We start from the raw sequence: 11,580 nt of genomic DNA, 5'->3' as shown, positions 1-11,580 counted from the left end.
TAAAATTACTGGACTACAACTTCTTTAGATCGAACTATTAAAAACTTAATATATTTTAAAGAAATATTGAACAATAAATCTTTTAAAACATACTTTGTCATTGTGATATTCCTCGAAAGCCGCCAGCGGCATAAGTTATAACTTTTCGCCCACTCGAGTTATGTAACTATCTGTATAAGATTTAGATTACAATAGAATCTCAATGAGTTATATAATTATATGAAATAGATCTTTATTGATTGCGTTTTTGCCACGGATAAGTTTGTTTTGTGGGTGTAATCTAATTGCTCTAGATTTCATCGATAAAAATAGTTCTGTTTTTTATTTTATTTCATATGCGATAACGATTTCTTTATTTATTCGAAACATTATATTTTATATGATTATAATGAATGGCCAGTTGTTCTAAAAATAATTTTATCCGAATATCAGTATGAATAAAATACAAAAATTTTAGTAGCTCTATATAATGTACCTATATCGAAAATCCTCAATATTATCTATAATTCTTTATCAGTTACTTTTCAATTGCATTATATTCTTACACTAGTTACTTTGCAAAGAAATGTTAAACAAGCTAACAATTTTGTATTTTTTTATAATTGAGAGCATAATCACACTTTTCTCGGCCTGAATTTAGAGCAAATTTCAAGTTTCAAATATAAACAAAGTCACGCTAAACAGCTAGTAGTCTAGAATCAATCTTATTAATATTATATTATGTAATTACATTAATTCAAATCTATCAAAACTTTCTATAAACCGATTCGTTCTCAATATCAAAGCAAATTACATATTACCTACATTAAATCTATTGCTAAATACCCATACGAGCAATAGTTCACCGCCCTGTGTCTAGCCTTCCTAGATTTATCATTCCTAAAACATACAAATCCTACTAATATTACCTCTATATTATGTGAAAGTCCACTCAATCATGTTAAAACGTACGGCCTGATTTGTATGAATTACTAGCGGTCCGCCCCGGCTTCGCCCGTGGTACATATTTACGTTTTCTCTACATAAAAACCATCCTCGTACTTCAAGGCATATAATAAAAAAAGAATTATCGAAATCGGTTCAGCCGTTCTCGAGTTATGCGCTTACCAACACATTTTGCGATTCATTTTTATATATAAGAAGATAACAAAAATATGCCTTATAATGTTAGTTACGATATTGCTCTACGCATCTTGTATTTTAAATATAAGTTTTAATTAGTATTGAATGATTTGAAATAAGTATTGAAGCTGTATTCCACTAACTTAAAACTTTATGTTTCGAACGTTTAAATGTTAAAAATCTGTAAATTTGACTATGCAATTAATAACGCTCAATCCTAATACAAAAATGAAAGTGGAAATTTTTGTGTTTTTTTTTGCAATTTTTTTAGAAAATCTGTAAACTGTATAATTCCATAATTGACCTTATGTTTCCAACAAACGGTATCCTTCATACAACCGGACACGAAGAACCTTTGGTTACCTATAGAGGATCGCTGACCGAAGATGCTAAGATCAAATGTCACAACGCGTCCTTGCCTGCAGTGTTAGTCAGTATAAAAAGGCACATCTTCATTCCATTGGCATCAGTCGCTCGATTGCTTTTCACCGCAACACACAAAAAAACCAAATCCTTCAAAAATGAAATCGGTACGTTTGGGATCAACCCTTTATTAGAATTTGTAACTTCAAATAATCGATCTTTTTATAACATGTGATTTAAGGCAACAATGCCTAACTGTGGTGTTCTAGCCGATCCCGGCCTAACAAGAGTTAACTGGTATATATATATATATTTCGTTTACAGTTCGTAGTTTTCGCTCTGTGCGTTGTGGCCGCCCTCGCCGCTCCCCCCACCTCCAACGACCGCGATGCCCAGATCCTCAGATACGAGAACGAAAACATCGGAGTCGGCCCCTACAACTACGCGTAAGTTTTACCTATTGCTCCCTTCATCATATGCCAATCAGGAAACGCTCAGGAGCCCTTTCACGTCTAGCAAACCTTTAATATATCTAGATCAGGATTCAGAATAGCTATTTAATTCATATAAATTGATATTTGACTTCCTCCTATATAGGAGCAATTATATATTGTTATTTAATATTCACGATTTCCTCACCTTTTAAATATCGTTCACGAGCGATATTCGGTAACAAAATTGACGAAATGTTCAAATATTCATAATGTCATCATGTCATTCAGTTTTCTTCCACTGCGAATGAGATTAAATAGTGTCGTTATTCAATATGTGTTTATTCCGACAGCGTGGAGACATCCAATGGCATCAGCGCCCAAGAGAACGGCCAGCTGAAGAACGTCGGAAGTGAGAACGAGGCTTTGGAAGTCCGCGGTCAATTCTCCTACACCGGTCCCGACGGCGTCGTCTACACCGTCACCTACATTTCCAACGAGAACGGTTTCCAGGCCACCGGCGCCCACCTTCCCCAACCTCCCCAATAAACCCTCACCACCTAGCTTATAATCTAGTCCAAAAATACTCAACTTCTTTGTCCCCCCATCCCTCTTTAGATCGTTCAAGCGATTCTGTGATACCCTCTGATTTGTATATTGTTAATAAACCAATGTTATAATAATTATTCTTGAATTTTATTACACCATTAACCGTTCAAAAATCGAAGACGTTAAATATGAAATAACTAGAAAATATTTCAAGGTTTACCACAACGTATTATTATTCGACATAAAGGCATTACAGCCGCGATATAGACTTACGCGTCTGTTGTCTGGTTGGGCCCTGAAAACCAGCGCTATGCCGACCGTGGTGCGGCGTAGCATATGCTGAGTGGCCTTACCCTTTAGGTCACCAGTCGCCACACAAATATTTATAATAGATTTTTAGCTCTTAATTTTTTCTTTTTTTTTATCCCTGTTTATTTTCTATAGTCTTTAAGAGTGCTTTTGTTATTGTTTTTTTATGTGGTGGTGGTACTTTGGAGATCGTAATAAATGTATTTTATTCTTTTTATTCTTTATTCTATATTATATAGTATATTATAGATATATACATATTATATGCGTTGTTTTGCGCAGTCAAAGTTGACGGTTAAGCCGGTATGTAAATTCGTGACCTTCTCATCTTCTATCGGCAATCTCATTATAATTTTAATGTTCCTTGCCGTGGAATCCTAAATTTTGTCACTCGCTTTTTAGAATATATTACCATTTACACAGTTTTTATGTCATCGTTATTTTTAGAAACATTTATCGTGTTTTAACAAAGGAATCAAATAAAACTGGAATGTTGAATTGGACGATTACTATTATTTTGCAGGTACTTTTATATCTTTATAAGTATTTTAAGTGTCATTTAACATTAAGCCTTCCGTTTTTTGAGATATTTAGCATATTATTTCATTAATAAATTGATGTAGGTAATGAAATATTATGTAATTAGATATTTATATATATATAATGGGGACATTGATTATTATTGATTACAAGTTACATAAGCTACCGTTAAATTTAAGCTGAACCATACGAAAGGTCGAAGGCATTGATCTTTTTTTTAAATTAACATTTAACATTGACCGTGTGAAATTGAAATTCTTTTGAACCTGCGGTCTAAGATGGTACGAGCTTCCCTAGTAGGTACCGGTTCACTCTTAACTTTTTAATTATCATCATAAAATTATTGCTAAGAAGTAAGTGTTTAAAAATAAAATGGGTACACAAATTAGATAATATTATATAGATGAAAAAAGTTGTCTGAATGCATATGAATTCATAAGGTGTTAATAATTTATTTTATACAGAAAATGATCGTCAAGCTATTTCTTATTAAGTCATATTATTCCACATTTTTCTGTTGGCAAGTGTACGATAATTTTGTGATGGTAAATAAATATAATGTAGATATATCTATTACCAAGTTCTAAGTATCTACTTTCTCTTACCATGAACTTTAATAAAGCTTGTTCAGGATGCAATACTTCAATAAAATGGATAGATATAACCTTGCATTGATATCATATTAGTATTCTATGCATTCTAGGATTAATATTCGTGATATCCGCATTTTAAACTATAAAATATATAGATACAAATCAGCCTTTAATACAGAAAGAGGCAAATTCATAAATCTACAATTACTTTTAGTTAAATATATTAATCAGCCAAATAAATTGTTTTACTAACTATTACGTATTTGGCATACTATCTAAGTTATGTATTAAATAATAGATATATATTATGTTTAAATTTATTTTTAAAGATTTCACACCCTACGCTTAACTACAATGAAACTAAACAATGTTTTTAAACGTAATTATTTAGAAAAACATAAATATATTCGTAAAAAAATATACCGGCTGAATTGAGAACCTCCTCCTTTTTTTTGCAGTCACTCCTCCTCCTCCTTTTTTTAGGTTTCTTTGCTTTTCCGATTATGCATTTAGGCTTTATTAACATAAACGACGTTGTTTAACTTTAATAAGAATATTTAGGTTCACATAGAATAATAATTAATAATTATATAGCACTAGCTCTCCGCCTGCGGCTTCGCCCGCGTTTTCACAGAAAAACCCGCATAGTTCCCGTTCCCGTGGGATTTCCGGGATAAAACCTATCCTATGTGTTAATCCAAGTTATCCTCTATATGTGTGCTTAATTTCATTGTAATCGGTTCAGTAGTATTTGCGTGAAAGAGTAACAAACACAGACACATCCTCACAAACTTTCGCATATACTATCATTATTTACAAACTAAAAGTGTTATAGGTTTAATTCCCTTAATAAGACAAAATGTTGAAAAAATCTTACAGGCACTTCAAATATGGATGCAACATAAAAAAATTCAAAGATCCATGTCAAAACAGTTACGATAGTTTTTAAAGGATACTCAATGGTCAATTTATCTTCCAGCTATCATTAAAATCGAAAGCTTTCGCCGACATAACCTTTGCAGATGTGAGCCTGGCCGTGACCTTGTTCCGTACCCACTTAGCAATGTTAAGCTGTTGATCGACGTGCGACAATTTTTTGCATTTTTTTTATATTTGAGCTGTTGTAACTATTTGGATAGTATAGGGATTGATGCATGTAATTTGTATATGGCAATAAATTATTCTATTGGTGGTATTTTGTTTTTTATCGACCCGACGAGGAGAATGGTTGCCGGTAATTATGAAGCGTTTATTGAAAGGACTTTTTAATTTTTAATACAGGTTATGGAAATAGCCACATTGCTAACAAATATTACCTCGTTAAAGTTGTAAGTAATATTTTTGTCAAATTATATGGGAACAATTAATTATTATTTTCATTTCTAATTGTACTACAAAATACATCGCCTCTCACTTAAATCGTCCTTCAAAACATCATCCAGGACACCAACAGACGTTTGACTCTTACAAACAGAATCACAATAGCACATAAACTCGTAGTCGTAGTCGCAGTCGCAGTCGCACAACACTAGTCGACATAACAAAGAATGCAATGACTCAGTGATGTAACTCACTCGTAACATTATCAGAGGCTCGATCAAATTGTGGTAATCTTTTATATTTAATAATTTACACTTGGCTGTTTGCCTAACTTTGACATTTCCATTACTAGCATTGTAGTGACGAGATAAATGTGAAAGTTTGTTCGTTTATTGCTTAACCACGGCTGGATGGATTTTGATGTAACTCAACATTCATACCTGTTTATTTATAACAGCTATGATATATTTATAATTAGTATATGCTTTCTATGGAATAATTGTTTTTAGAGTATAGAAGAGAACGTAGGTGAAGTCTCGTGTATAAAATTAGGTCATCTTTTTTGCGCAATAACTTTAACTAGCTTACCGCCCGCAGCTTCGCCCGCTTTGTCTAAAACCCAATAAATTATATACTTAAACCTTCCTCTTGAATCACTCTATCTATTAAAAAAAACCGCATCCAAATCTGTCGCGTAGTTTTAAAGATTTAAGCATACAAAGGGACATAGGGACAGAGAAAGCGACTTTGTTTTATACTATGTAGTGATTAGCTTCACCTGTATGTAACCCACATGTTTGTATGTAAACGACTCCTTTAGACTCGTAGTTATTTTGGGATAAGTGCAACAAACAACCACGAATCAATCTATTTTTTTTTCTATTTCAAGGGGTGGTTTTATAATATCTCTGTTCGGCTTTTTCGTACAGTAGTGGCACGAGTTACCCTGTGGTCATGGGTTCTTTTTAGGAAAAACTTAAACAAAACAGTATATTAGGTACTTTTAATTGAACTCAGTGAAACAGATGTGAAATACATCTGCCACCCATTTTTTTACATGTCATTTAAAAGTGTTACAAAGTGTTTTTGCTGTAAGTCTATATTTTATTTAAAAGATATATATATATATAATATTATATAAGCATATAAAAACATATTTGATTAATAGATATATCATATTGGTATATATGCAAGTTTCCGCCAACGTATTTCATGAGAAACGTTTGATTTATTGAAACAGACGACATTTATATTTTATAGTTTTTAAGGCTCATCTTTTATTTATTTTTCATTATGATAATGTACTTTTTTTAAATTAGAAAAACTAGAATTAAATTATTTAGAAACGAGGAAAAACTTCCAAATTATTCATATCCTGTCTTAGGTTAATGGTACGGGAGCCAGGTGCAAATTTGGTTAATTATTTCCTCTCAAGAGATAATTCGTCAGACGCCTCAGAGTATAGTATTATAAAGCCTCGTGAACGTCAGCTGGCGCTCGGTTGGGGGGGTGAGCGGTTGTAGCCTCCCACGCACGTAGGAAAAAAAATACATTCATTCATTCATTTCCTCTCAGCTAAAAATTTGTCAAATTGTAGCTAACCCAATATCTCAACGAAAAAAATAATCAGCTGGTTACAACATGGTGTATTATACGTCAGCTGGTGTCTCGAACATGAGAGAAAAATTTTTTTTTCCGTGATTTCCTCTCAAACAAAAATTTACCTGATGATAGCTTATATGTAACTGTGGATAAATATATAGGTCAGCTGGCTGTATCTTGGTGGAAAAACCGTCAGCTGATACGGGAGGCTACAACCGCTCTTCCCCCCAACCGAGCTCCAGCTGACGTTCACGAGGCTTCATAATACTATACTTTGATGCATTTTACTAATTACCGCTTGAGAGGAACTTGGTCATAAAATCTGTTCCTGGCTCCCGTACCATGTATCTATCATACAATCAATGATATGATAATACATAATATATGAAACTTGTTTGAAAACTTGCATTGAAACACGAATCTGGATCATTTTAATATTAAAACTACTATATCAATGCAGATATTAATAATAATATGTAATTTGCTTAAAATATAAAAGAGAAAATTACCATATTCTGTAAGTAGCTTAGCTTCGTTTAAAAAACATAACATATTTATAGAAATTGTATGAAGAGAATATTATATTTTTCCTTACCTTTGCTGTGTTTTTATCTTGAAGTGAAACTTCTTTAGGCGCGTTGAGAGTAATATTATTTCAAGTTCAAAGGCAATATAATCACGATAATATGGAGTAAGGTAAAGTACGATTTTGGTATTTTTTGACAAGTGTGTTTGGCACACGCGCTTTTCATTCAGAAGGACGAAGAATAAATAAAATTATGTTTGGATATTTAATCGAATATAATGTTTTGGACATAGGATAGGTTTTATCCTAGAAATCCCACGGGATCGGGAACTATGCGGGTTTTTCTTTGAAAACGCGGGCGTAGCCGCGTACGTAGCGCGAAAACGCGGGCGTAGCTAGTCTATAATATAAAAATGAATCCCAAAATGTGTTGGTAAGCGCATAACTTGAGAACGGCTGAACCGATTTCGTTAATTCTTTTTTTATTATATTCCTTGAAGTACGAGGATGGTTCTTATGTAGAGAAAACGTAAATATGTACCACGGGCGAAGCCGGGGCGGACTGCTTGTTGTTTATAAAGTTGGAAATGTAATTACAATGCCCGTTTTATTGAAATTTTGTACTTTTTAATATACAAGGATTTTTTATAGGTTAAGCTTTATAAATGAAAAGCTCTTTATAAGTTAGCATCAACCCGCTGTATCGTCCACATGATATGTCTCAAAATAACTGATAGGTTTTAGTTCAGTGATATAAGCTACCTAAATACCAAATTTTCTTAACACAATATTACCAAAACGTGTGACGGAAAGTGATAATATTTTTACACTAAATCTAATTTATGTGTGCCATTTTTGTTTTCAGACCTCGATCTCGTTCTTAATTAGATCGATATTAGATAGAAAAAATATAAAATCGTTAGACTCTCCTGTTTTTACTAGACAATCGTATACATGATTATTATATAAGAAAACCAGTTATACAATATTTGTTTATCGTATTTTCCCGTTTTTATGATAATAATTATATCAAACATTTATATACCTATAATAATTATTATAATCGGATTATGTAAACACGTTTGAGACCAACTAAAAAAAATTACATGGAGAGGAAAGATTTTATTGAAGTGAAAACTTCTTTAGCGGCGTTGAGCACTTTTTCTGTAATGGGTATAAAATCTTAAACTCGCGTCAGTACACGTGACCTGATCGAAAAAGGGTAAGACGGATGGATATCAAACATGCTCAACGTTAATAATCAAGTTTTCACTTCTGCCGGCACTCTCGGAGTACAACCCATCTTTTTTTTATACTAGCTTTCCGCCCGCGGCTTCGCCCGCGTTTTCAAAGACAACCCGCATAGTTCCCGTTCCCGTGGGATTTCCGGGATAAAACCTATTCTATGTGTTAATCTAAGTTACCATCTATATATGTGCTAAATTTCATTTTAATCGGTTCAGTAGAATTTGCGTGAAATAGTAACAAACATATCTACACATACACAACCATCCTCACAAACTTTCGCATTTATAATATTAGTATTTAGTAGGAAGGATAGGGTAGGGATTAGCTGTCCTGGCAAACGATGTTCTGCCTTACTCTTATCATTTATGAGGATGAATAATAGATGTTCGATTCTCAGACCTACCCTATATCACAGATTAATAGTTACGTGCACGTCCGATATGCACACAAAATTTCATGAGAATCGGTCGAGCCATTTCTGAGGAGTTTAACTTCAAACACCGCATGAGAATTTTATACAGGGTGTCCCACTATTGGTATACTAAGCGCGAAGGGACTTGTAATTTTGCCTATACTGATCGCGTAAAAAATACTTTAACAACAAAATTACATCAAAAAATGTTTGCTAAATTTTTCCTGAAAATCCATGTTTTCTTCTCTAGCTTCGCGCAGCCGGCATATATCACTTCGCTAATGTGAGCATTTTGTCTATGAAAACATAATCTTAAACGATAGGTCACGTTCTGGTAGCAAAGTTGGGCAGGTTGCTTGTTAGGGGTGTACACATAGAGTTTTAAGAATTCACCTATTTGAAAAAAAACTGCGTCTGGAATTTTATAAGTATTTTTTACGTATTCAGCGTATGCAAAACTATAACCTCCTTTGAGCTTAGCTGTATACCAACAGTGGGACACCCTGTATATTAGAAGATTAGATTAGATGTAACTCAATTGTGCTCAATTGATACAAAAATTATAATATTATACCATTAAAAAGTAACAACATAGGTTTTTTGAAGTGAAACTTCTTTAGGCGTGTTGAGAGTAAAATTTCAAGGTCGCGTCATGGCAATACCGACACATCATGGAGTGAGGCGACAATTTTTGTATATTCGAATCTTGGCAATGAAGTTTCACTTCTGACACGTGTGTCGGCACACACACTTTTTTTTAGTTAGCCCCGGGTGAAACCGTGGCAAGCAACTAGTATTTAATTAATTATTTAAAATGACAATGCCTCGTAACACACACAGATTTTAAAAACGTTATAAAATGATAAGTTTCGTGGCTAGGTAAGCCGGTTCCATCCTTTCTGAATGTCAAGGTCGTGGTTCCAATAGTTTTGTAAGTAATGTGATTTTTGTGAATTTTATAGAAAAAAATAAATTATGTACCTATCTGTATTAGATTTTGCACTAGGTAGTTAATTTAGAAAGTATAAAATCTATTATTGATATCTATACCTAGACACTAATATTATAAAGCTGAAGAGTTTGTTTATTTGTTTGTTTGTTTGAACGCGCTAATATCAGGAACTACTGGTCCGATTTGAAAAATTCTTTCGGTGTTAGATAGCCCATTTATCGAGGAAGGCTATAGGCTATATATCATCACGCTAAGACTAACATGAGCGGAGAAATGCAGGTGAAACCGCGGGGAAAAGCTAGTATTAAATAAAAATGCATATTTTTTGTGAATTCTATTTTGATTAGGTTGATCTTATACCAACCTACAGAACCTACAAGCTTTTATGTTTTTTTCAAGCGGGCATAGAGATTGAAAATCTATATACTTTCATATTATGTATAAATATTTACGTATTATCTTATGTATATGTAGAAAAATGAAACCCGTTTTCCTTGGTCACGGCATCACGCGTGAACGGGTGGACCGATTTCGATAATTCTTTTTAAAGTGAAACTTTTATTACATCGTCTTAAACTTTTTGGTCTGTGTAGCGCATGTCGCGTGACGGTCGGCTGCCGAGTAGGTATAAAGCAGTGTTCGCAACCGTACGATAATTATCGTACAAATACCATAATTTTGTGCCTAAGTTTCACTTTTACCGTGGTTTCATAAAACCACAAAACATTTTTTTATTATATTCCTTGAAGTACGAGGATGGTTCTTATGTAGAGAAACGTAAACATGTACCGCGTGCGAAGCCGGGGCGGACCGCTAGTATCCTGTAATTCTTAAATTAAGTAATCCTCAGGAATAATTTTGTGACCGCGTGACCTCTATATACCTTATAGGTAAAGATATAGAGCTAACAAGTGTAAAGAATTTTGTTGTACCTAATTAATAAATAAAAAACCGGCCAAGTGCTAGTCGGACTCACGCACAAAGGGTTCCTTACTATCATTTATAATAGAAAACCATTTATTGTACGTAAAATTTCAGCTTTCTAGCTATCACGGTTTATGAGATACAACCTGGAGACAGAAAGACACATAGACAACGAAGTCTCAGTAATAGGATCCCGTTCCTTTTCGGTAAGGAAACCTTTTAACGTAAAGAAAACGTTTTTTTTTCGATTTTGTTCATTAAATTATGGGAAATTTAATATCGGGATGTGAATTCTGTGTGTGTTCAGTGAAAGTTTTAATCATTCAAATAGTGTTAAAAATATATTGTTAAAAGGTATTTTATTCAAGTAGTTCGTGATTGGGTCAATGCATTTATGTCATTCTCTCATGATATTGCTTGTTTTTCACCTAGATAAAAATCACTCAATCACAGAAATGAATTAACATCTGTAGGTAGCTATTGATAGCTACAGATGTTAATTTTGTAACGAAATAAAATCTTAAAATGTTCTTAATTATAAGATAATGTCCTTAGTTCTAAATTTTCTTGTGAAATAAATGTGTTTCTTTTTACCAAATCATGTACATGCATAGTGCAGATACACTTATGCATACTTGGCTTCTAAAATAAATAAAAACAATATGTATTTGCGTTTTGTAGTGTAAGTT

At 33.2% G+C, this 11,580-nt stretch overlaps 1 protein-coding gene across 1 annotated transcript; it reads left to right on the top strand.

The window, feature by feature from the left end:
- Positions 1-1,542: 1,542 nt before the first annotated feature.
- LOC149905484 (flexible cuticle protein 12-like) lies at positions 1,543-2,602 on the top strand. The gene is made up of 3 exons (XM_090106614.1): positions 1,543-1,652; positions 1,810-1,931; positions 2,270-2,602. Exons 1-3 carry the CDS (start codon positions 1,644-1,646, stop codon positions 2,463-2,465), a joined length of 327 nt encoding a protein of 108 aa, XP_089962740.1. The 5' UTR covers positions 1,543-1,643; the 3' UTR covers positions 2,466-2,602.
- Positions 2,603-11,580: the final 8,978 nt, after the last annotated feature.

The sequence above is a fragment of the Colias eurytheme genome, chromosome 10 (assembly GCF_061535395.1).
Source record: "Colias eurytheme isolate Ceu_HAF_F1 chromosome 10, ilColEury1 Martin Lab GWU primary, whole genome shotgun sequence".
In the NCBI taxonomy this organism is placed as follows: domain Eukaryota; kingdom Metazoa; phylum Arthropoda; class Insecta; order Lepidoptera; family Pieridae; genus Colias; species Colias eurytheme.
This window is presented reverse-complemented; position numbering and strand designations above follow the sequence as displayed.

Excerpts from the sequence above, each read along its gene's own strand:
- LOC149905484 (XM_090106614.1), top strand. Across the intron at positions 1,932-2,269 it reads GTCGGCCCCTACAACTACGC|CGTGGAGACATCCAATGGCA; the intron begins GTAAGTTTTACC and ends TTATTCCGACAG.